Source organism: Schistocerca cancellata, chromosome 3 (genome assembly GCF_023864275.1).
Source record: "Schistocerca cancellata isolate TAMUIC-IGC-003103 chromosome 3, iqSchCanc2.1, whole genome shotgun sequence".
Classification (NCBI taxonomy): Eukaryota; Metazoa; Arthropoda; class Insecta; order Orthoptera; family Acrididae; genus Schistocerca; species Schistocerca cancellata.
The window spans coordinates 327,459,920-327,486,682 of record NC_064628.1 but is presented as its reverse complement, the minus strand read 5'-3'; the positions used below and the strand labels follow the sequence as shown (position 1 = coordinate 327,486,682).

Below are 26,763 nucleotides of genomic sequence, written 5' to 3'. Positions count from 1 at the left end.
TAATAGACTCGTATTTTTATAGTCCAGTAATGAACAATCCTCTCTGTAGGGGAACTTCATTTCCAGTCTGTCAAAATCGTGTATGAATTCCAGATCATTCTCACTCATTACACCGTTCTGTGCTTCCGCAGACGACTTGTAAATGGCTGGTAGTACCACACTCACTTTCACAACCCAGATTTTTTATGTGCAAAATAAAAAAAAAGAAAGAAAAGAAAGCAACAATTTCGTCACCACTTGTGATGGCAAATACAGAGAAGGTATTGCACAGTTTGATCACAATACTGGGTGCCAATGTCATTGTTTAAATTCCAGCTCCATTCCCCGTGTCTCATGCATAGAGCGAATATGCGAATATGACACTAGGCCTACTCTCATAAAGCGTAAGACGATGTGAAAAATAAGAGTGGTGAAAATGGCAGCATAAAAGAGAAGTATTATTTGGACGTGAAAGAACGACGTTTGGGTCGTAGGCCTCCTGTAGAATTCCGTTCAAGAAGAAATTACCAGTTTCGATCCTCGCCTTCAGTCTTCAGACAATGAGACGGACGCTATAGTTGATACCAACCGCCCAGAAAAGCGCATTTTTAGTCCACTTCAATTGCTGAAGAAACGGCAGTCTCGGTGGTTAGAGTGAATTGACCGCCAGTGCGGCTTTCTCTGTGGTTGGAATGAAATGATACATCAATCTTATTATCTGAAATCGGAAGGTCAGGGTTGAAATGGACAATTTCTTTGAATTAGTGGGTGACAACATATCTTAAAAAGAATTTGGACAGTTGTTAAGTTAAGCATCGTCTTTAAGCTCCGTTTGTGTTGATAAGTGGGGATACCCTAACTTGTAACTCTTTCATGTATTTCTTCTAGTACGATTCACACGTTTCAGCAAAGTTTAGGTTCCATTTTGGTAAAAGGAACGTCGAACAATATTAGCAGCACAACATTACAATAACCATCGTCTTCCCCAGTTCCACAATTACTCCCAGCTTTTACCCATTATGTAGACAGATATGATGATGATGATGTCATGTCTCAGTGAAGAAATGGTACGCTTCAAAGAAATACGCATTGCGTAGTCTCTTTCGTAAACAGAGATATTTTCATAGTTAATGAAAAGGGAAAATTAAAGATAATACAACGTCCCTTAAATATATCGAGTCTTAGGACCCAAAGTCGATACCATGAATCAAGGATAACCGTATGAATCACTTTTGAGGACTACAGCGCTTCGAGTGATATTCTGAACCGAGGTTGGATGATGACGTAAGTCCAAACATTCTCCTGCTATTTTCTGATGGCTGTGACGTCCAGGTCAAGTTAAAACACCTGAAATCGTTTACTGATTCCATGTTTTAATGAATACAGTATGAACGAAAATACACGCTACAGTGCGATTACTTGCATACTAAAAGGACAAAAAGTCTGTGACAGAATTTCAACCTATGCATATTTTCGGTAGAAAATGGACTTGAAAGAGAGGCACTTTGGTAACACTGACACCACATTTGTGACAAGCACCTTCTTTCAAGAAATATTTCACTCATACCGTATTACTATTAAGGTAAAGACGAATGGCAGAATACATATATCATAAAAATGAGTTTACTTTTCCGTTATGACATAATACGTGTTTTGTTGCAGGGAGTGACATTCCCAGCGGTGCAGTTCATGATTTCTAAGTGGGCGCCCCCTCAAGAACGAAGCAGGTTTTCCATAATCTTTTCTGGTAAGTCGCGCTGCCTTTATGCATGACAAATTAATGTTATGTCTCACAACGACGAATCGCCGATGTTACTCATCGGAACAAACTCCTACTTATTCCACAACAATGTTTACAACTACTCTCTTCACCAAACCTGGAAAGAGATGTCCGTACGAGGTACACAGAAACACTGAGTAGCGCCTCTACAATTTTCATTCCCAAGCACGTCTGCACTCACTGTTGTTTAGAAACGATCTTATTTTTTTTATTTCATCTAAGACGCACGTCATCTTACTTTACCTACGGAGGATTTTCACTTAAAAAGTTTCAAGGAGTTCCTGTCAAAATATATGAAATGTACATGGACAGCCAGGATGCTGCAACACTAGTTTAAAGATCAGTGGATCTAGTGTGCTCCCTGAAGGCCAAAGGAAACCAATGATTTTACTTTTTACCTTTTTAAATAATGAACTATCATGTAGTTACTTTTCTTCATTTTTTCTACAATTTGCGAAACTCTACCACTCATGCTACATGTTACACCCTCCGCACCTAATAATGTTTATTTCAGATTCTGACCGTCGAACTATTCTCCATTCCAGTCGCAAGCTAAACATGCCTGTGCATTTTAGCACATGTGTCGTTAAGCTGACGCTTTCGTCGTGAAGGATTTCCGTAGACTTCATTCCTTTCCTGTTCTTTCCAACACCTGTACATAGTGAGCTTCATTCAGTCAACTTTTCACATACTTCTGGAGTCCCTGACTGAGAGTCCGAAAACTTCAACTTCTTCAGCGTTACAACGGATAGTATTTCAAAGGCAAAGTTTGAAGTGTACTGTGTCACAGTGCCTTTATTCCAATTCCCCACAGTTGTTACTAAATCATTTGAGGTATAACATCACAGTCAGGTAAATGTTTAAAAAAAAACATGTGTAAATCATTGTTAACTTTGTTAACATTTTATTGAAATAAATTAAAACAATCTTTTAATGTTCACTAGAATTCTCATTTCACTCGTGCAACCTTACAAAGAAGTGAATTAATTACGAATATATTGTATAGTATTATCCACAACGTCTAATGAGATTTACAAGTTTAATCATGGAAGACATTGTTAAATGTAAACAAAAAATTCGCCCGAAGCGTATTAAATTATGTGATCGTGTAGGAGTATTTCAGGCTCATGTAATAAATGTGAAAGTTTTATGCCCTTCTCTATTAAGGAATAAATACAGATACGTGTGTAGTGAAGCAGACACGACAGCACATCGCGAGTTAACCGACTTTGAACGAGGGATGATCAGCAGAGCAAGATTCAAATAACACAGTACACAGTAATTAGGATTTCCGAGAATAAAATCGTCTAGAGGTTGAGGGGGAGGGCATCTTCAGTATCGCAGAGACAATGTTTCCACACAGGTGTCTGATGAAGGGACGTTATGTAGCCTCTACAGAGCTATACGGAGTGATGGACAGACAGCTGTGAGCCAGGTCGACTGTACAGAGATGTGGTATCGATAGCTACGATGCCACGGCTTAGGTACGAGTTAAGTTGGCACTACGACATCGCCACTGATGACAGCGCCCTCTAGCCGACGCTGGAGAGGTCTACGAGCATCGCTACAGATCCTACCCACGCGCCGTCTTCCAGGAGGGATACAAAAGGAGAAAAATGCATTGCATAGGCTCCGGCTGCCTATGAGTCTATCGTGTTCCTTTGCAGACAACACAGTGAGCACAACCATTGACACGGGCCAGCGAACATCGTTACTGAACTAAAGGACTGCGGCGCCGTCACAGTGTCTCCGACGTATATAGCACAGAGAAGCTAGGTCAATGAAGCTATGGACCCTGTATGCCCAGGGAGGAGATAGCTAAGTTATGTTTCGGCTCTGCAAGGACCAATGATAGGTCCATTTTACGAGTATGTGGACGTTCTTGCTGACTATCTGCATTCCTTTATGGCAGAGTACTCCGACGAAGAAGCCGTGTTTCAGAGGGAGAAAATGACTTACCACCGCTCTTTGTTGCAGATAGGTGGCTTGATGTAGACTCCAATGAATACAGGATCGTGACCTGATCCTCCCAATCGAGCATTTATACGGATCTGTCGATACCTGTATGCTCGATGATCCTTTGCAGTTGCATTTTGCGCTTCATGTGCGGTATCAGTACTTCTCTAGAACGATTGCAACATCTCATAGAGTCCATGCCTAGACATCTTACTGTTCTGTTGAGGACTCACAGGGAAGCGACTCACTAGCGAAACATCCAGGGCCTTTCCATCACTTTTGGTCACTCAGCGCATATACTTCTGCGACCAGGACGCGACTATGTCATGGCAACCTGCGATTTGAAGCTGTTTATATGTCTCAATGAAAGTGGACTTGGCTGGCCGGAGTGGCCGAGTGGTTAAAGGCGCTACAGTCTGGAGCCGCGCGACCGTTACGGTCGCAGGTTCGAATCCTGCCTCGGGCGTGGATGTGTGTGATGTCCTTAGGTTAGTTAGGTTTAAGTAGTTCTAAGTTCTAGGGGACTTATGACCACAGCAGTTGAGTCCCATAGTGCTCAGAGCCATTTGAACCATTTTTGAAAGTGGACTTGTATGCGCTGTGTGCTGTTAGACACAGTTAGAAGGGAAGATGAGTGCCGTAGAGTGGTGTGCACGCAGGAGGGTACCTGGGCACGGTGATCACGATGCCGGTGTCGGGCCTGCTGTGCAATACGAGCGTCGGCTGGCCGCTGGTGTTCTACGTGTTCGGCGGCATCGGCATCCTCTGGTACATCCCGTGGCTGTTCCTCGTGTACGACACGCCGGCCAAGCACCCGCGCATCGACCCCGCCGAGCGGCGCTACATCGAGGCTTCCCTGGGCAAGGTGCCCGCCAAGGTGAGTCGCTGTAACTCTAACACATAACCGTCACAGCCTAGACTATGTTTCTCGTATTCTTCATTTGCTGAGATTATTGACTAATGAAGAATTATTCATAATTTTTTCCGAGTAGCTTTGCAAATAAGTGACACCAACTCCCACCTACCAAACACTTGGTTCTCGAAACGGAAAAAAATTGACGGAAGTACAAAGTTTATCGCTGCGTCTATATAGTGGTCTCTGGAGATGAATCACTAACAAATCAGAGGCAAAACAGAGGCCTTAATTTGTCGAGAATTATCTTGGTAACAACACAAAATCTAACTCATGCTATTCGTAAGGGTCTTGAACACTGTTGCTTTCCAATTACGGATTCATATCACAACAGCTGTGTGATCTTTTATAAATGACAATAGCCGTTTCTTGGACAAATAGAGTGACTAACAGACACAAAATAAAAATAAACTGAATTCACAGTCCGTTGAACACTATGTGGTGTAGCGCAGTCAGAAAGCCCAGTGGTGCAGAAAATTCTCGTTTATTGTAATAGTACACTCATTCCAAAAACAAAGTCCATAAGACTTTTCGTTGCAGGTTGAACAGTTCCAAAATCAGTGCTAACGCAGTTACTATCGCATGCCTGTCTGTTGGCGCTCGATTCGGAAATAGGCCGGTTCCAATCCTAGTAATGGGTGAAATTTTAACTGCCAGTATTTGGTCGGCAATGCGAGCAGAGATGGTGGCGTGAAGTTCCTCATCACCAGTTTGTGCACCATTGTCCTCGATTAAATTTCAAGCGTCTCCGCAGTGTGTCACGAAATGAGAGCATGTGAGATTGCTGATGGCCGTCCTCTTGGTGTTATTCAAGAGGATTAGCCAATGTGCCCGCACCAGGTTTCACCTTCTCCCTTCTCTCATCATCGTACAACACAAATGTAACATCACACAACATCACACTGTACATATACACATCATACTTAGCTGTAGCCGGCCGCGGTGGTCTTGCGGTTCTAGGCGCTCAGTCCGGAACCGCGGGACTGCTACGGTCGCAGTTTCGAACCCTGCCTCGGGCATGGATGTGTGTGATGTCCATAGGTTAGTTAGGTTTAAGTAGTTCTAAGTTCTAGGGGACTGATGACCACAGATGTTAAGTCCCATAGTGCTCAGAGCCATTTGAACTTAGCTGTATTCGTCAAATACATGTATGACCAAGCTCTAATAGACGATCCGGTATGGGAACATTGTGCTCAAAAGAAGAAAACCATTCCCAACTCGGCGGCTGTACCTACAACTTAGGGTCGCCAGCCAACAATGCCATATGACCTTACTGTCATGGCCTTACATTCGCGTTTTGTAGAATCCTAGAACATATGAAGACCTAACATTGTAAATTATGTGCTATGGACCAAAAGTATTGTTTTGAAATATAATGAAGAAAAGGTATGACGTACGAAATACAAGGTGTTTCACAATTCATGTTACGCACTTCTAGAGGCTGTAGAGGGTACTTAGTAGATCAAGTTTTGTATAGGAACCCACGTCCGGAAACGTCATCCAACAACGCTATGAGGCGTCAAAAAATGGGCGTTGACACCTGTTAATGTATGTATATACAGGGTGATCCCATGAAAATGTTACAAACTTTCTCGGATGATGGAGAAAGATATATGTATCAGTTTGAGCTAAGGGTCCCTGTACCGGAAACGTTATAAGCGTAAACGGTTCTGATACCTCTGACACGGGAATACATGCACTGGTACTGTTACTGCTAAGATTGTAGGGTAGCCAACTTTCAGAGGTTATAATATGGACCAAAACAAGGACAAAATGCCCAGCAGACATGGACTCTAAAATGCATACCTTAAGAGCTATGAGCACTTGTACGATGAAGGAGACGTTTTTCACAGCAGCAAAGATGAACCAGAGCTCATAGCTAATCGGGTATGCATTTTAGAGTCCGTGTTTATTGGACATTTTTCCTTTTTTTGGTCCATACTACCACCTCCGAAAGTTACCTACCCTAAAATCTTAGCAACAACAGTATCAGCACATGTATTCCCATGTCGGATGAGAACGGTTGTCGCTTATATCTTTCGACTCGTTCGTTTCCGGTACAGGGACCCTTACCTCAAATTGACACATTTATCCTTCTACGCCATTTTAGAAAGTCTGTAACACCATCACGGGATCACCTTGTAGCTACATACATTTATAGGCGCCTGACCCTATAATTTTGACTCTCTGTAGCGGCGTTAGCTGACGTTTCCGAACACGGGTTCCTATGTAAAACTTGGTCTACTAATTCCCTCCACAATGTCTAGAAGTGTGTAATAGGAATTGTGAAACGCTTTATAGTATGTAACATTTATTATCGTCCAATAAATACAAACTATAGAGCAAGGTCAGAAAAAATTGCATTGAATTGTCGAGAAAAAGAAAATTTAAAACTTTGGAGCAAAAGGTGTTTTACCCATTACTTTATTCAGACTAAATAGGCTAAGTAAGTCCAACGGAGATATCATTCTATAATCAAGTCCAACGGAGATATGATGCTATAATCGGTGACAAAACATACCAAAATATAAATATCTTAACACTGTGAGATTGTCCGCACTTTGTATCTGTAAAGCGAGTGGACTAATGTGTGCAAACTTAGCTTACCGGGTCGCAGCCTAGCTCTGTTAAAGCCGTCCATCCACTTACTCTCGGTCCCAGCCGTATTTACGTTAAAAGGAATAATGTATTGTTCTGGCCTTATCCCTTTCTGTGATGAAGCTCGCCGTTCTATCATTAAGTGGGGTTTCCCGATGCCATTAACCACCTGCCTGGTTTGTCTCCAAAATGCGTTTCACTTTAACTTATTTATTCATGACCCTGTCCATATATTGGTAGGTATTTTTTTGTTAGTTTTCGGTACATGAGATTACTGCAATTGCCTTTTGTTGATATAATATATTATTATTTTCTGAGGATCTCATATCGTATCGTGCTGTCGTTATGGATCAAGCTCATGTAAGGTCCATAAAATCTGGACCTTACAACACATGTAACAGTATGAAACCAAAACCATCAGTTCACAGTATCATCACCAAATGAGTAAAACAACGTGCCGATGGTGATGTGGTATGAAGAGCATCATAGGAAACATGTCCTTTTTTTTCGGCCGACAATCGTGAAATATTTTTCGCTACCGAAAGTTATGTATCAACGAAAACGTCAACAGTTTTGCCTCTCTTTTGGATGTTTACACTTTCCCATTGTTCAGTGTCACTAAATGTGGTTTTGATGTGCACTGTTCTAGGTGAGAAGATTTTATATGCAGCAACACTGATGATTCGTTGCTTTATTGTTTGATGACTTTATGAGCAGCGCTCTGTAAATCAATAAAGTACATTTCCTCCATTGTGAATGTGTTGGGCGGTAAAGTAGGGCGTGCTAAAATAGTTACTTCTGTAAATCATCCGCTACATAATACTTAACTTCTTGCGTTTTTCCGTAAAGGCAAAATCTCTATGACAAGATAGGAAACTGTGGTCTGAGACCAGATTCTTATGTTATATCTAATCAAGTACGCCGCAAAAGACTACGAGGATGTACATACGAGTATATATAAGCACACGACTATTGTTTTGTGCACACCAGTTAGCACGCCAAATTACAAGTTTCCTTTTGTTATAACTTACATTTGCGGTATTGTTAGTAGAATTCATAACCTGGAATAGGCATGATGTTTTGTTGTTAGCTCCACGAGCACCTTCACCCTCACGTCACAAGTACGTTATTGCCTCACTGTTGTCGTGAGCATGAAGACAGGAGTTGTCATATGAAAGCTGACATGGAGCTTGTCCGAATGCGTAAGAGTTGGAATAAACAATATTTGTTGCATATATATTGCTACTATACAGGTGTCACTACTTCCACAACACGACACTGAGCGAGGTGGCGCAGAGGTTAGCACACTGGACTCTCACTCGGGAGGAAGTCTGTTCAATCCCGCACCGGGCCATTCTGATTTAGGTTTTCCGCGATTTCCCTAAATCGCTCCAGGAAAATTCAGGGATGGTTCGTCTGAAAGGGCATGGCCGACTTCCTTCCCCGTCCTTCCCTAATCAGATGAGACCGATGACCTCGCTGTCTGGTCTCCTTCCCGCCACAACAACCCAACCCAACCCCAACAACACGAAAAGCAATATGACAGCTATTACGTTCGCGCGTTACATTGATGTAATTCAACACTGATTACCAAGCAGGCTTAGAACGAAGAAGACCGTGGAGCCAGCACCAGCACCTTTTGTTCATCATCGTTACGATTCGGTACCTTCGTCATATACTCGCATTGATGTAGCGCTTTTAGAACGAATAAAACCAATTTTGAATAACTGGTACTTAGTACGTTTAGAGTGTTAGGACCTTATAAGCTAAGATCAAGATAATGAGGTATCTCGAACAGAATGGCCTCCTTCACGCCAACCAACATCGTTTCACAAAACATCGGTAATGCGAAACTCAACTTGCATTTTTCTCCGTGCCGTCCTGAAAACCGTGGGTCAAGGCTAAAATGGACACGCAATATTTCTTGGCATCCAAAAAGCATTTATCGGAAGTAATGTGTGTCTGGTTTGCAGAGGAAGCTGCCCATCCCATGGAAGAAGCTGCTGTCGACCCCTGGGCTGTGGGCGTGTGCCTCTATGCACCTGGGCATCGGCTGGGGCTTCTTCACGCTCCTCACCAGCGGGCCCACCTACCTCGCCAACATCCTGCACTTCGACATCTCCAGCGTGAGTACTCGACACGAGTGCGTGTGATTTCTCTGTGTGCATTTCTGCACGCTGTCTAAGCCCGTCCATACGTCCTTTTTCGACTGTTTCACGCTGCTAGCATGTTGCCACAGATACATGTTTTTTATTATATACTAGGGTTGTAACTTTAATAGTGGCAACTATTTATTTACAGCTCGTGCAACATAGATACGTGTTTAAAAGTTTTGCTGACCTTCAGCGTAGTCACCAGCATTGTGCATAACCCGTTTCCAGCGATGTGGAAGTCGTAGGATACTCTTAGCGGTGCCAGCTGTGTTGACAGTTCGAGCGGCGCGATCTATTGCCCGACGAATTTGTAGCAGTTCTGAAGCGAATGCCGTGACGTGTTTCCTTCAGTTTAGAAATCGAATTGAACTCACGAGGGCTTAAGTCAGGGGAGTGCAGTAGGTGGTACAGCACTTAGCAGCCCCATCAGTCAAACAAATCAGTAACAGTTTGCACTGTACGTGCTACAGCATTGTCCTGCAAAATTATGGTCAGGTCCTGCAGAAAGTGTCATCACTTCTGTCTCCATGCTGTTCATTTCTGGACCACAACCTACGACCAGCTTAGAGACAGAAGCGATGACACTTTCTGCAGTACCTGACCATAATTTTGCAGGACAATGCTCAAGCACGTACAGTGCAAACTGTTACTGATTTGTTTGACTGATGGGGCTGCTAAGTGCTGCACCACCTACTGCACTCCCCTGACTTAAGGTCTCGTGAATTCAACTCGATTTCGAAACTGAAGGAAACACTTCACGGTATTCGCATCAGAACTGCTACAAACTCGTCGGTCAATAGACCGCGCCGCTCGAACTGTCCACACAACTGGCACTGCTAAGAGTATCCTACGACTTCTACATCGCTGGCAACGGGTTATATACAATGCTGGTGACTACTTTGAAGATCAGTACAACTTTGAAACACGTGTCTATTTTGTACAAGCTGTAAACAAATAGTTGCCTCTATTAAAGTTCCAACCCTCGTATAAATTTTATATGATTTGTATGTATAAAGTTGAGCTTCTCGTTGTAGAAATCCGATAATTGCACAATAGGAAACGTTGTTCACCGGAGTGTTAAATACAAGGACAATGAATCCAAATGGTAATATTTCGTCAACTACATCACCGCAATGGCAGCGTCACAAAAATGAAGAAATGGTCCTACCTTTTGCACTAGTAGATGGGGCTAATAATCTGGAAAAGAAATCTGTCAGCGGAAATGATGTACGAGATGAATCAAATAACACTTCTAACATGTCGCAGTTCAACGTGTCTGAACCAATATTTCTCTTAGTGATAGTGTGCAATGAATCTAGTGTTTTACTGCAAGGTTGATAATCCTAATTTTTGATATTTATGGCGACATAAAATGTGTTTCCGTAGCGATGAAACAAATTTTGAGGGATGCTAGAGAAGTACTAAAATATCCATTTGAGATAAGAAACCATTCTCTGGAAACGAACGGGTTGAAAGTTAGGAACCTCAACGTTTTACAGGATAACTCTACCAGTGGAGTACGAACGCATACGAATCGTGTTTTCTGCTATATGCAAAACTAATTTATTATATCTTGCGTTGCTACCTTTGTAGGCTAGTAGGCCACGCAAACTCGACTAACACGTAGGCGCACACCACGAGAAGAGGTGATAGTAAGGTGACGTTCGGAAATATTTCACTTGGTCTCAGCGCACGTACGTAGTTCCAGGAATGACGTACATATCACATTACACGTATTTCTCTTGGACGGTCGCATAGCACTATAACCCTCCTACCTAAAGTCCCTAATCTGTGGGAAAAAGGCATCTATTCCGAAGAATAATGCAAAACCGAGAGAAGTAGATGAAGTTATAACCGTATCGCCACTGCTCAGTACTTTGGCAATGACGATTAGAAACAAGGTTCCGTTAACTATACATATTTTTAATTACGTAAACTAGTTTTTTAATTAACAGTAGTAAGTGGAAAATTTGGAAGAAAGGTTTTCAAAGTACGTCATTAATGAAATAACCAACGGTCGTCTGTTCCTCACCGGTACAAAAGAATTAAATTGAAACTGAAGCCGCGCGGTGTGGCCAAGTGGTTTGAGACGCCACGTCGCTGATTGCGCGGTCCCTCCCGTGGGAGGTTCGACTCCTCCCTCGGGCATATGTGTGTGTGTGTGTGTGTGTGTGTGTGTTTTGTTTTTAGCAAAAATGGTTCAAATGGCTCTGAGCACTATGGGACTTAACATCTGAGGTCATCAATCCCCTAGAACTTAGAACTACTTAAACCTAACTAACCTAAGGACATCACACATATCCATGCCCGAGGCTTGATTCGAACCGGCGACCGTAGCGGTCGCGCGGTTCCAGACTAAAGCGCCTAGAACCGCTCGGCCACACCGGCCGGTTGTTTTTAGCCTACGTTAGTTTAAGTAGTGTGTAAGTCTAGGGACCGATGACCTCAGCAGTTTGGTCCCTTAGGAATTCACACACATTTGAACACATTTAAAACTGAACTTTATACTCGAAAGCAATCCTACACAAAAATAGTATTGGCGTCACGGCGTAAGAATAGTACCTAACGCACACTTTTAAGTACTTCACACCACACGTGTCACAGTAGTCAGATAATAATCAAACAGCAAACATATACAAAATATCATACTAATTTTCAAAGATCAATTAATGCAAGATTGTTTACTAGCTGTGGACAGAAACTTTTTATTACGTTACTCAAAGTAATACTGATTGTCGTAATAGTAACAAGCAGAAAGATTGTTTGAATTTAGCAGTTACTTTGATATTTCTTAGTAATGAAATTTACAAATTATGCCACAAGATATAAAGTAGAACTGTGCTTTGACAATGAATTTTTTGTGTCCAAGTTACGTAGTTTTACTACCATTTTTTTTATTGTGAAAGTTACTCTATTTTTAGCAAATGAATTAATACTGGCTTTTGCATCATTCTGTTTGTGACATAATTCATGCTACAACCAAAGATTTCATTATTACGCAACTGTCCAAAAGGTGGAAACATTATGTTTTGATAATCTAATAAATTAATGTTCACTTCATTTTCAGTTCATTTTCTGATTACCTCGGTTCATACAAACGAATAAGATGGATACTATTTGGATAATGACTTAAGAAAATGATTTACATGACAATATGCACTAAAACAATGTTATTCAAGCAATAAAATTCCAACTATGCTGATCAGTCTACTACACTTCTACTTATAAAAAGTTTAGATCTTACTTCACTTTATGATGCCGTTGCTTTGTCGAGTGGCTTCATTTAGCGGTAAATAGGGCACAGGTTGATCTTCTTGCCGTATCATAGCCAATAACAAGGGCCCACAGTACTCTTGATGTTACGTGAATTACTCTTGCTGCATTTGTACTGTGCCCATTAAATGCCTTAACTTGCCCATATTAAACATCCGCCAACACAACCAACTCAATTTTCACTGCTCCGCACTTCGGAAACAGACTTTTTGTCTCCTCACTTTTGCATAGTCACGCCAGCGAATACATACAACCAACGGCACCAATCGTCTACTTGCGACTCCCAACTGCTGCTTTTTTGGCGCGCTCGGACGCCCAGCGATAATGCATTTTCAATTTACTACACTCTTTGACAATAACTTTTCCCTGACTAGGCCAGCGCGTCTACTTACAAAAGTCAACATTCCATGCGTATTGTCTTTCTTAAATAACAAATAGCTTATGTAACTTTATAACTTATTTACAAGAATAATATTCAGCACAATTAATGGCGCAAATTTCTTAAAACACGTAAAAAATTATGATCATCCACAGAGTTGTGGTGTTACAGTACATTCTGTAAAAGGTGCATAGGAATAGATCTTTTTACCGTGATCGGTCCATTAGCCTCTATTGATCTCACTTGACATCTGTTTGTTTGTTATATACGAATCATCTGTAGAGACTTGCAAAAATTCTAGTCGCCTGTGGCAACACTGGATTTGTGCGAACTTCATGTGACAGAGGTTTTTACGCCCATTTCAAATGCCAGCATAGAAGGTGAGGATCCTGTGCAAGTTTTGCAGACAAATAAAACATTTACAAAAAATGTGTCCACTTGCAATTTACTCATTGTCATCAGACGTGCGTTAAATTACAAATTTTGTCATTTTCGCTTCTGACATTCGATTCAGTCGTTTCAGCAGCTATGTTGCCCACCTCAGTTATTCCTGGAACTCTGTTGCGTCTTCACGGAAACACGTTGTATGTATAAATATGTTTTTGTTCAATAGGAAGACGTACTTTCCAACGCGAAACGATAGCTTACGAAACTAAAATTACAGCTACGCAGCATGCGTCATTGTTCACATCGATACTTTTCGCAAGAAATCTGCTAATTTAGGAAAGGTGTACTCGACAAAGTGCAGTTTCAGCTCGAGTACGTTACATTCACAAGAAAGTGATGTCGGTATGTATTTCACAAATTTTCTTGCGTTTTCTTTGCGAGAACTTTCTCTTCGTGAATTGACACACACTTTTTCTGCCTTTACGATCTTCTACGTGATCTTAAAACACTGTTTCAAGGAAAAAGTCTTAGTTACTGCTGTATACCACTACAAGAAAAAGTTTCAAATGTTAACGATATAAAAAAGCCTGCCCCCTTTGCTTGTTATTGTTTTCTATATTCCTTCTTTCCATATCTTGAAGTGATTATGAAGTATTGAGGGTATGCTATCTTCAGGGACTTATCTGTAAACACCCTGTCAATAAGTGCTAAGACCTTGAGCTGTTAGTATGACAAGCAGAAAGTGGTTAGCCAGAATATTTTATTTTCAAAAGTAGTGGATACAAGGCTATATATACACTGATATGATCATTCTTATTACTTTCTGTGGGCTTTGTTTTTGAACATAACTAGTTACAGCTGGTATGATTTGAGGTTATTCCTAGTTCAATAGAGCTTTAAAATGTACCTCTAATTGGTTTTTACATATTTCTTCACAATAATAATCCGCCAGGTATGAGTAGCACCTGCGCTCTGAGGGTTTCGTGCGAACTTAATTACGCATACAGACAATTAATCCATCACTGGAATTGAGAATCTCAAAGATTGTTGCCTGTTAGCGACATTGGTACTGACAAGATAGTGGTGCTGGAAATTCCTAGACTTTCGAGAATGTTTAAATTTTAATCAAATGAAACTATGTGGTTTGGGAGGCCTTTTAAATCTCAAATATCTATGATGTATATATGCAGACCGAAGCTATGAATAAAAACTTGTACCAAGGCTGGGGTCAGAACCCAGCTCCCCTGCTCACGAGGCAGGCGCGCTAACCACTACGCCACCCGGGCACAGTGGCTTTGCTCAGCTCACGGACTCTCCTAGCACTCCTCTCTTCGATCCAGATTCCTATTGGCCCCTCCGTCCGCTTAGTATTCCCGCTAAACTCGAACAACATCGCAGAGGCTCTCCAGCTGTATTGGAATAGCACCTAAGTATCGAACGAAACGGGGGAATCCTGCCTGAAACCTGGGCTCAGGTGCTTTAATCAAATGAAACTATGTGGTTCGACAAACCTTTCCAAGTCTTCAACATCTGTGATGCACATATGTAAGTTGAAGAGACGAATGGAAATTTGTATCAAGTTGGACAGCCTCTGCAATACTGTTCGAATTTAGGGGGAATACTAAGTGTGCTGAGGTGTGAGTGGGAATTTGGATTGAGGATGGAGGAGTGCTAGGGTAGTCCGAGCATTTGTGCAACGCTGCTCTGTCAGTAGACATAGTGGTTAATACACTGTAATTTTAAATTTGAAATCGGATAATAAATAACAAAAGAAATACTTTTTGTGTGACAAATTACAGATTAACAATTTTCCGATTTTTTTCCCTTTACTCACATGTGAAACCTTGCTTCTTGCCAGATTTATGATTCTAAGTCAGCAGGAAGTACCCTACAAGTTCTGGAAAGGAAGTTTGCGAATAACAAAATATGTGACATAAATGACTGTATCTTTTGAGTCCACTGACAGAGCAGCTTCAATTTTTACACCACTAAGTGACCTTAAACCATAATATGTCTCATAACTTTCAACTCGATATGTCTACCAATTCATCACAAAAAGGGTTTTGAACAGTCGGATAGACAGACGGACAGCAAAGTAATTCTATAAGAGCTCCGTTTTTACCGACTGATGTTCTGAATCCTAAAAATAAACACTTTATCTTAAAATAATTTTCAATTCGCTGTAGAAGTTCATTACTAAAATAAAAATAAATAAATAAATAAATGTCGTATGACCAGGGCCTCCCGTCGGGTAGACCGTTCGCCGGATGCAAGTCTTTCGATTTGACGCCACTTCGGCGACTTTCGATGGGGATGAAATGCTGATGGTTAGCACGACACAACACCCAGTTCCTGAGTGGAGAAAATTTCCTACCCAGCCAGGAATCGAACCCTTAGGATTGACATTCTGTCGCGCTAACCACTCAGCTACCGGGGGCGGACAAATAAAAATTATGTGATGATATGACGAATGTAACTGAGGCACAGAGAAACTTGCGGTCCCAAGGCACAAAGTTTCGATGTAAATAGACGTTGGTGAAAATCAGATCTGCAGTCAATTCACCAGTCTCATAGGTTGACTCGTTTTTTAACAAAATATCAACATCCTACATTTCATATGAAAAGATAATGCCTCCATTTTACGTTACGAAATTTGAACTAATATCGAGGATTATTATAATTAATGTTAATTCACAAAATTTTCATGTACACGCTAGTGGCAGTAGTGTCTTTTTTGACAGTTGCAAAGTTGGTAATTAATGTAGAACTAGAATCAGAACATAAAGAACAGATACTAATACACCACACACAATTATGACCTATTCCAACATTTCATAACGCTCGTTATCACGATTTTCATAAAGTACTTTCTGCGGCTTGAGGTACAGATAAAACTGTCTGCTCACACGAATGAAATTTAATACTTTTTTGTAAGTCTATGTGTTCCAAGGTTGCAAAAAATTTGGAAATTTGTGGTAAGATCTTATGGGACCAAACTGCTGAGATCATCGATCCCTAAGCTTACACACTTTTTAATCTCCATTACACTAACTTACGCTAAGGACAACACACCACCGATGCCCGCGGGAGGACTCGAGCCTCCGACGGGGGGAGCCGCCCGACGAACCGTGGCGAGGCGCCTAAGACCACGCGGGTACACCGAGCGGCTGACGTCATCGGTCCCTAAGCTTACACACTACTTAATCTAACTTCAACTAGCTTACGCTAATGACAACGCACACACACCCATGCCCGATGGAGGAATCGAACCTCCGACTGGGGTTGACGCATTCCTAAGAGAGAGTCTCCATTCGTTCTAAACTATGTAAGCGTAGACCTAAGGTGGCTAAATTCATAGAAATAGAACTGACTGAAATTAAGAGCTTCATACCAAGTAAATCAATAACAAACGGCGCAGATCCTCAATGGCACAAGAAACAGGTCAAGATACTGTTACAGAAGGAACGAAAAAGGATAAGATTTAAAACAAAGCGAGAGCGCCAAGATTGGCAACAGTTTTAAGATACTCGAAACTAGTACGGGCTTCAGTGTGAGACGCTTTTAATAGCACCCGAAACGAAACTCTATCTCGAAATCTGGCAAAAAATCCAAAAAGGTTCTGGTCGTATTTAAAGTACACCAGCGGTGAGACACAACCACTACCTTTATTGCATGCTTGCAATGATAATGTCAACCATGACTGCATCACTAAAGTAGAGTTACTAAGGACTATTTGCCAAAATTCCTTCCTCAAAGAAGATGCAGTAAATATTACAGAATTCTGATCAAGAAAAGTTGCCAACATGAGCAACATGGAACTACATAATTTCGGTGCAGTGAAGCAACGTAATCACTCAATAAAGACGAGTTTTCAGGTCTAAATAGTACACCATTTAGGTTTCTTTCGGAATATGCTGATGAAATAACTCCATTTTTACCAATCATGTGCAACCGCTCGCTCGATAAAAGATCCGTACCTAAAGCTTGGAAAGTTACACAAGCCACACACAGATCACACCAAATCACAAAAAAGGATACAGAAGTAATCGACTGAATTATAGATCCAGATTAGTGATATCGATTCACAGTAGGATTTTGAAACATTTTCTGAGTTTGAAAATTATGAATAGCTCGAAGAAAACGATCTATTGGCGTTAGCCAGCTCGTATTCAGAAAATGTCATTGTTATGAGAGACAACTGGCTCTTTATTCACTAGAAGTAAGGAGTTCTATCGACAGGCGATGTTCATTTTATATTTCTAGATTTCCAGAAGGCTTTTGAGACTGTTGTTCTCGAGCAACTGCTAGTAAAATAGCGTGCCCAAATTGGAGTCTTTCATAACCTCTCAATCATTGAGCATGTATTTCTGACAGCTATGAAATACATTTTACATGTTTATTCTCATCAGCGTTCAAAAAGTCCGCTTGCCATTGAAGGCATAAATTGTAATTTCGTGCACAGGATTGCACTATAGTTAGCATATTCTTGTAGTAATTTAACTTTTCTGTTATCCCCTTTCCGTCTTTGCTGCGCTTTGAACAAGAATGTACCTGTTGTAGACTTTTGTTTGGGTACAAAATAGGGAAGTTTTATCTTAAATTTATGAAGTGATACTGAGGATCAACATATCGTTAGCATATTTCACAAACTGATACGAAGTCCATGAGAACGACATGGAACTTGAAGGCTGCGACATAGAATATATTACATGTTTACTTGTGGGATAATGTAGTGATTTTATATCAAGGTTATACGTGAGAGATAATTTCAAGAGCTGTAGTAAATTATCTCTTATCGTGAGAGTGCGTATCTATCATGGAAGAAGTATTCTTTGAATTGCTAACTGATTGCTCTAATAACTGTTATCTCCTGGGAAATAATATTTCGAGATATATTAAGATGACTGCAGTATCTGGAACTATGTCGTGTCACACGGCGCTTGAAACATTTTCGAGTTCATCTAATATTTTTGATTTTCGTAATTTTACATTTGTCAGAGGCTAGTCGCAGATCCAGCGTTCGGTAGTGGAGGGAATCGGGGTCGCTGTTTGTTACTATTACGCCCCCGCCCCACCTAAAAAAATATAGCTTGGAGTCACTCCCACTTTTCATTAGACACTAACACCTAAGATAATAACTTCGTTTTCTTGTGCCTTTGCCACGCGTCGACACAGGATAGGCAGGATTATGAACGGATTTGGCATTGTTACTTTATGGGTTGGCCGGATGCTGATTCTGTTGCCAAACCGCTGACCTTCCCCCTCCCTCCACAACACGGAATTTGTGTACCTCCCCCCCCCCCCAACCAACCCTCTGCGTGTAGTGTAATTCGTGCACCAATCTTTGCGAATTGTGTAACTGATGCGGGACTTGGTACCTGCCCGGCATTCAGCTATAGGGATGGGGGAAACCGCCTAAAAGCCACATCTAGGTTGGCCGGCACGTCGACGCTTGTCTTTAATCCGCCATGTGATTCGATTGAACCACAGACGATGATACATAGATGTCGAAACATATCTGGAAAAAAAAGAAAGAAAGAAATTGTTTTACATAAGGCGGAGTTTAAATAACACTAATTTATATAAAAAAACGGAAGAAAACATCAACAGGAGTTTCCAACCTAAGCAACACGATTCGTAATGTACATACTTTACGGAGCTTCTTATTCAGTAACCCCAAGAACACACGATCACAAACTTGCGATTACGTACTATGTCCTCAGAGATATCGCGGAGACAAGAAGGAAAATCGAGTCACTTAGCTAGTTTCAGTCACGGTAGAGAAAGTCAACAAAACCCTCTTGTAAGGCGAATCTACAACAAGGAAACAGACGCCATAATACAAGTAACCAAGAAATAAGTCTATGGTGCATAGACACGTCACAGAGAGACTAACGAAGTTCCAACAAAAACTACTTTTCAAATGAATTCATATAAACGCCAGTATTACTTCATAACAACAATGTTGCACCGCATAGTTAATAAACTTATATATAAACTACAGTTACAAAACCCCTACACCAGCATTTATGCATGTACTTTAACATATACTGTGGTAACAAAAATTTCACTTAAAGGTAATCGACTAAAAAATTAAGGATGAAATTTCGACTATACGGTAAAAATACTGGGCAGATAGAGTCAGTAAATAGAGAGACCGCAAAGACATTTCTAAACGAGGTACAGAGAGCACATTAAGGGCTGAAAATTCTGTCCCATTCATCCCTCATCCGATCTTTCTGCACACACCCAGCGCTACACCGAAGTCAGCACAAAAACAGTGCTTTGAATGGGAATCAGAGAAGAGCAGGCATTAATGCCGTCATGAGGCGGATCTGATGGTAACTGCTGCGTCCTGTCTGTGCAGAACTCTGCGCTGTCGGCGGTCCCGTACATCGTGGGAGGTCTGGGCAGCGTCGTCTACAGCGGTATCCTCGACTACCTCATCACGAGCGGCAAGGTGTCCAAGATCAACGGCTACCGCATCTTCAACGGCATCAGTGAGTATTCCCAGCACACTGTCTCAGTGACGTACCACTGAAGTAATGTATTTCTACGGTAACCAGAAAATCCATGTGGGACTTGTAAAAGGTAGGAAAATTCGCGTTAACAAGGATGCAAGGACTTGTTACGGATTGAAAGTCGAACAAGCAAAAAAGGAAGGGTAAGAATATTTTTTAATAGATTTAAAAGGTAAGAACTAATCCTAATGCAAAAGATCGCAGACGACATAGCTCTCAGTCTGGTTGTAAGGAAGAGTTAGAAAGGTTGAAAGGAATAGAGCTGACACAAAGGGCGGATTATGTCTAAAGGATAAACAGAGCAAAGACGAGGCCTATGAACAGTAGGTAAAGAGGAGGATAACGACGAAGTTGGGAATGACTCAGTACTGGAAGAAGTGAAAGAATTCGTCTGTCTAGGGAGAAGTTGGGAATGACTCAGTACTGGAAGAAGTGAAAGAATTCGTCTGTCTAGGGAGCAATACTACAAAGCAGGCTGAAACGAGGAAGAATCGGGAAGACAATGTACTTAAATAAAAAAAGACCTACTGGTATTAGTTACTGATGTTGAAATTAAGTATGTCTGGAGCACAGTCTTGATTTGGACCAAAATATGGTCCATTGGAAATTCGGAGAAGACACTGGAAGTATTTGAAGTGTGATGCTACCAAAGAACGTTGAAAACTAAGTGGACAGATAAAGTACAAAATGTAGCGGTGGAGAAAATAGTAGAAGTAGTGGTAGTAGTAGTAGTAGTAGTAGCTTTATTCATCTGTAGATCTCTTTTTACAAGGATATAGGACATGTCAAAGTATTTACAAGTTTAGACCAATTTAAAATTATCTAATTCGTATACACAAATATTTACAGACTTCTAGTTAGAAATAATCATTAGATTTACTCCTGGTATACGATACTTTTTTTACAAGTAACTTATTACATAATGTAATGCCACACCATTCACTCATATCTCACTATCAGTCACTGCACACACTATACACTCATTGTTTCATAACACTTGACTCACTACACACACACATCAGCATCCCTCCATAATGTGTCAGGTGTTGAGTTCAGGAAGAGGAGCAGGTGTTAGTACTGTGCTATGGATAGCTTGGGGGTAAGTATTTCTAGAAAGGAAAAAAGAAGGAAAAAACATAAAGTGAAGGTGTTAAGTGGAATGTTGGATGTTTTATAATAATTATTTTTTTTTGTACAAAATTTTTTTTATCAAACCCATACTCTGTTTTGTAATCCTTCAATGTATAAAATGTATTGCATAACAGGTACTTTTTAGCTGCCTTTTTAAAGAAGTGTATATTTGCAATTTCTTTAATCTCTTTTGGTAATTTATTATATAGTTTTATTCCTTGGTAGAAAATGCTGTTTTGAGTTTTATATTATTTTTTCTTGGTAAATGTTCGTTGAGTATATCTCTTGTTGCATGGTCATGGACAGAGCTGTTTGTGCAGTAATTACCAATGTTATTTTTGATGTGTATAACTGACTAGTAAATGTATTCACCTGGAGCAGTTAAAATCCCCAGGGTTTTGAACAGTATGGCTCTTTTCTGGAGTTTGAAAACTGTTCATATTTTGTGAGTTTGTTCCCCAAGAAAGATTGCCATAGCTAAGAATTGAGGGTACATATGAATAATATGTAACTAAAAGACACAGCATGTTACACACTGATGATAGGATTCTAAGGGCATAACATGCTGATGACATTCTGTTTGAAAGCACCTTTGTGTGTTCACACCACTTCAACTGAGAATCAATATTCATTCCTAGAAATTTTGCATTTGACTGGTATGGAAGACACTTACAGAAAAAGGGAGAAGTTAGTGGGGCATCTGCTGCGGCATGTAGGAATAGTTAACACCGTGCTGGAAGAAGCAGTGAAGGGGAGACACAATAGGAGCAGAGGAAGACAAAAATATACCAAAGAAATTATTGAGGATTTGGTGTGAGAGTTACGTAGAGGTCAACAGCCTGAAAAAAAAGGTAAATAACGAGAGTCCCGACTCTGGAAATATAAGAGCCGCTATATGCGTGAAAAGCGTGTTAACTGAATGCCAAAGACAGCAGGAATACAACTTTATAAAAGCAAAGTGCAATATGTACTCTGCTCTACAAAACTTAAGAACGAACTAGATAATGTAACATAACATATTAACTGCTAGGTGGAAATGAATGAAAATGAGGGATCATTTTGCCCGAAATCTTCCGACTTAAGCTCTATAGAGCACGTGTGGGATGCGTTGAACAGACGTATTGCAGCACATCGACGTGCACCGACGAATATCCAGCAGTTGTTAACCGCGCTGATGGAGGAATGAAAAGCCCGACCACAACAACTCCTTACTAGTCTTCTGAGCAGCACGCGAGCGCGTTGCAGAGCATGTATTGCTGTCTGTAGTGCTAAGACACGCTATTAACAACTATGTCCCGTCTTTTGTAGTTTCCAGGGGGCCGTCATGAATCGTGATGTTCTCAGTGCAATTACTGTCTTCGAATAAAAGTGTCAATGTTTTTCTCATTGGGTATTTCTTTCAGGTACTTTCTGTGCTGCATGGTACTGTAGTATTTATTTCTAAGTATTGTCCAAGTTTATTCGAACTATGTTATTTCGCAATGACACATCTTGTGAAAGTAGTTTTCGTTCTTAAGTCTTGCACATCAGTGTATTCCGAACTGAGGTGACAAAAGCCATTGAATACCTCCTAATATCGTGTCGCACCTCCTTTTGGCCGGCGTAGTTCAGCAACTCGACGTGGAGTGGACTCAACAAGTCGTTGAAAGCCCCCTGTAGAAAAACTGAGCCATGCTGCCTGTATAGCCGTCCATAATAGTGAAAGTGTTGCCGAAGCAGGATATCGTGCACAAATTGACCTCTCGGTGATGTCCACAAAATTTTCGATGCGACACATGTCGGGCGATCTGGGTGGCCAATTCAATCGCTCGAACTGTCCAGAATGTTCTGAATGGCGCATAGTCATCCATAAAGATTCAATGAACACGCAGACCGTGAGTGGCTGAAAATGATCTCCAATTAGCCGAACATAACCATTTCCAGTCAATGATCGGTTCAGTTGGACCAGAGGACCGAGTCCAGTCCATGTAAACACAGTCCACACCATTATGAAACCTCTACCAGCTCGCACAGTGCCTCGTTGGCAACTTGGGCCCATGGCTTCGTGGGGTCTGCGTCACACCCGAACCCTACCATCAGCTCTTACCAGCTGAAATTGGGACTCGTCTGACGAGACCACGGTTTTCCGGTATTCTAGGGCCCAACCGATATGGTCACGAGTCCAGGAGAGGCGTGGTGTTAGCAAAGGCACTCACGTCGATCGTCTGCTGCCAAAACTCATTAATGGCAATTTTCGCCGCATTCTCCTAACGGATACGTTCGTCGTATATCTCGCATTTTTTTCTGCAGATATTTTACACAGTGTTCTTTGTTTCTTAGCACTGACAACTTTACCCAATTCCCGCTGCTCTTGGTCGTTAGGTGAAGGCCGTCGGCCATTAGTTGTCCGTGGTAAGAGGTAATGCCTAAAATTTGGTATTTTTGGTACACTCTTGACATTGTGGATCTCGCAATATTCAGCTCCCAAACGATTTCCGAAATGGAATGTCACATGAATCACCTGAGTACAAATGATAGCACCGCCAGTCCTCTGCCCTTTTATACCTTGTGTTCGCGATACTACTGCCACCTGTGCACGTGCATATCGTTATCCCATGACTTATCACCTCAGTATATAAACGTACGCGTGGCAGTCTTTATTCCTCCCCCCACTCTGCCCTCTTCCTCCAACTGGCTCCCCCCCCCCCCTCCTTCCCGCCTTCCTACCTCTTCCTTCCACCTGCAGGCAGCCCCCCCCCCCTTTCATCAGAGTCTTTGTGAGTGCACCGCCGATGATCGTCACCAGTGTTTCCGTGCGTCAGTGTTTCTCCGTTGTCATCGTCTGTTCTGCTGGTGACAACCTTTCTGTACCGCGCCTTCCGTCGAACGGCTTTTAATATATCATGTAATGCTCATCATGTACGAGGTGCATTCAAGTTCTAAGGCCTCCGACTTTTTTTCTAATTAACTACTCACCCGAAATCGATGAAACTGGCGTTAATTCTCGACGTAATCGCCCTGCAAACGTACACATTTTTCACAACGCTGACGCCATGATTCCATGGCAGCGGCAAAGGCTTCTATAGGAGTCTGTTTTGACCACTGGAAAATCGCTGAGGCAATAGCAGCACGGCTGGTGAATGTGCGGCCACGGAGAGTGTCTATCATTGTTGGAAAAAGCCAAAAGTCACTATGAGCCAGGTCAGGTGAGTAGGGAGCATGAGGAATCACTTCATTGTTATCACGAAGAAACTGTTGCGTAACGTTAGCTCGATGTGCGGGTGCGTTGTCTTGGTGAAACAGCACACGCGCAGCCCTTCCCGGACGCTTTTGTTGCAGTGCAGGAAGGAATTTGTTCTTCAAAACATTTTCGTAGGATGCATCTGTTACCGTAATGCCCTTTGGAACGCAATGGGTAAGGATTACGCCCTCGATGTCCCAGAACATGGACACCATAATTTTTTCAGCACTGGCGGTTACCCGAATTTTTTTTGGTGGCGGTGAATCTGTGTGCTTCCATTGAGCTAACTGGCGCTTTGTTTCTGGATTGAAAAATGGCATCCACGTCTCATCCATTGTCACAACCGACGAAAAGAAAGTCCCATTCATGCTGTCGTTGCACGTCAACATTGCCTGGCAACATGCCACACAGGCAGCTGTGTGGTCGTCCGTCAGCATTCGTGGCACCCACCTGGATGACACTTTTCGCATTTTCAGGTCGTCATGCAGGATTGTGTGCACAGAACCCACAGAAATGCCAACTCTGGAGGCGATCTGTTCAACAGTCATTCGGCGATCCCCCAAAACAATTCTCTCCACTTTCTCGATCGTGTCGTCAGACCGGTTTGTGCGAGCCCGAGGTTGTTTCGGTTTGTTGTCACACGATGTTCTGCCTTCATTAAACTGTCGCACCCACGAACGCTCTTTCGACACATCCATAACTTCATTACCACATGTCTCCTTCAACTGTCGATGAATTTCAATTGGTTTCACACCACGCAAATTCAGAAAACGAATGATTGCACGCTGTTCAAGTAAGGAAAACGTCGCCATTTTAAGTATTTAAAACAGTTCTCATTCTCGCTGCTGGCGGTAAAATTCCATCTGCCGTACGGTTCTGCCATCTCTGGGACGTATTGACAATGAACGCGGCCTCATTTTAAAACAATGCACATGTTTCTATCTCATTCCAGTCCGGAGAAAAAAAATCGGAGGCCTTAGAACTTGAATGCACCTCGTGTTACCATGCTTTTTATGTTTTCTGTCTTCTATGCCTATCTGTTGTATCTATTGGCCGGAGAGCGGTGTATGTAGGCTGCTGCTGGCCCGCCTCATCTGAGGCATGAAATTACAATAAAGGGAAAAAAAAGTCTATATTCTATTACAAGTTATAACGTATATAGTACTGTCATCTAGCGAAGTGTGTGTTGTAATCTTCCATGAATACAGTACATTTCTATCCGCTATACACGCCCATTGCGTAGTACAGCGGAAGTTTCGTAATATTCTCAAATGCGAATATGATTCTCGTTTCACATGACTGACGTGGTGGTGTCACTTGCAGCCGCTGTGCCACCGGCGCTGATGCTGATCGTGATCACGCTGGTGGGCTGTGACGTGGCGGGCATCATCGCCCTCCTCGCCATCAACGGCCTGTGCATGGGCGCGCAGTACACGGGCAATTCCATGAACCTGCTCGCCATCGCGCCCAACTTTTCGGGCACCATGCTCGGCATCTCTAACACGTTCGCAAACGCCGCTGGTATCTTGGCACCGTACGTCGTGGGATGGCTGACGAATGGCAACGTAAGTAGTTCAGATTTGATAGCATTGAAACATCCAAAAACTTATCGTAAGATGAAGATTTCGTTGCGTGTCCTCCCAGGGAAAATGCATGGTATCAAGTCATGTGCTACATCTCAAATAATAAAACGGAGTAAAAATAGGATTTAATGCACTGTCGATGACGAGGTCCGAACACAATCTCGGATTGGACAGGAATGGAGAGGGAAAACAGCCGGCAATTTTATAAAACAACCATTTCGGTATTCGGCAGTCCGAAATCGTCTCGATTGAAGGTTCATCCATCGTAGACAGAATTAACTCCGCTATGGAAAGGAGGAGTCTAACGCATAGGTAACCTCTCCAAAAAAAGGTGGAAATACGTCTGTCATGTCGAAGGTGGCCAATGCGTTACATCTCTGCTGCTGCGTGTAACACAACGTAACTTTATTCACTATATTTGAAACAAACGTTCTAGCGGCTACGTTGAGTTACTACTGCTAATAGTTACAAAGTAATTCTTCAAACAAGTTGCAAATGCGGTGGTCTCCTCACATTAACTTTTCTTTTTCACCAAACTTCCAATTACTTTGGTGCAGTCCACTTCTGTGACAGTTTCTTCATCGCAGAGTAACACTTACAGTGTCCTCAATTGTATATATGTTGTTGCGTATGTACGAGAGGGGTAAGTCCTTGGCTTCATAAAGAAGAAATGTTCTTATGAGTTTGAAAAGAAAAATGCACTCAGTATATTACTCCTTGAGTTCAGCACGTTTATGGAATCTTTGTTCGAGCTTCTTTAGCCCATCTAAAAAAATATAAAAAAAATTGAGTGTGCTGCAAACCACTCATCCACAGCCTTTCTGTCTTCACCAGTGTTCGGAACTCGTCTTCCCTTGAGATGTTTCTTGAGGTTTTGGAACAAATAATAG

At 41.8% G+C, this 26,763-nt stretch overlaps 1 protein-coding gene across 1 annotated transcript in view; it reads left to right on the top strand.

Annotated features, from left to right (window-relative positions):
* LOC126176713 (sialin-like) overlaps window positions 1-26,763 on the top strand; it is a 55,953-nt gene that overhangs the window by 21,618 nt on the left and 7,572 nt on the right. The window contains exons 4-8 of the mRNA XM_049923879.1: window positions 1,642-1,726; window positions 4,375-4,592; window positions 9,200-9,352; window positions 19,786-19,918; window positions 25,614-25,855. Coding sequence (XP_049779836.1) covers window positions 1,642-1,726; window positions 4,375-4,592; window positions 9,200-9,352; window positions 19,786-19,918; window positions 25,614-25,855 — 831 coding nt within the window. The remainder of the gene's footprint in view (window positions 1-1,641; window positions 1,727-4,374; window positions 4,593-9,199; window positions 9,353-19,785; window positions 19,919-25,613; window positions 25,856-26,763) is intronic.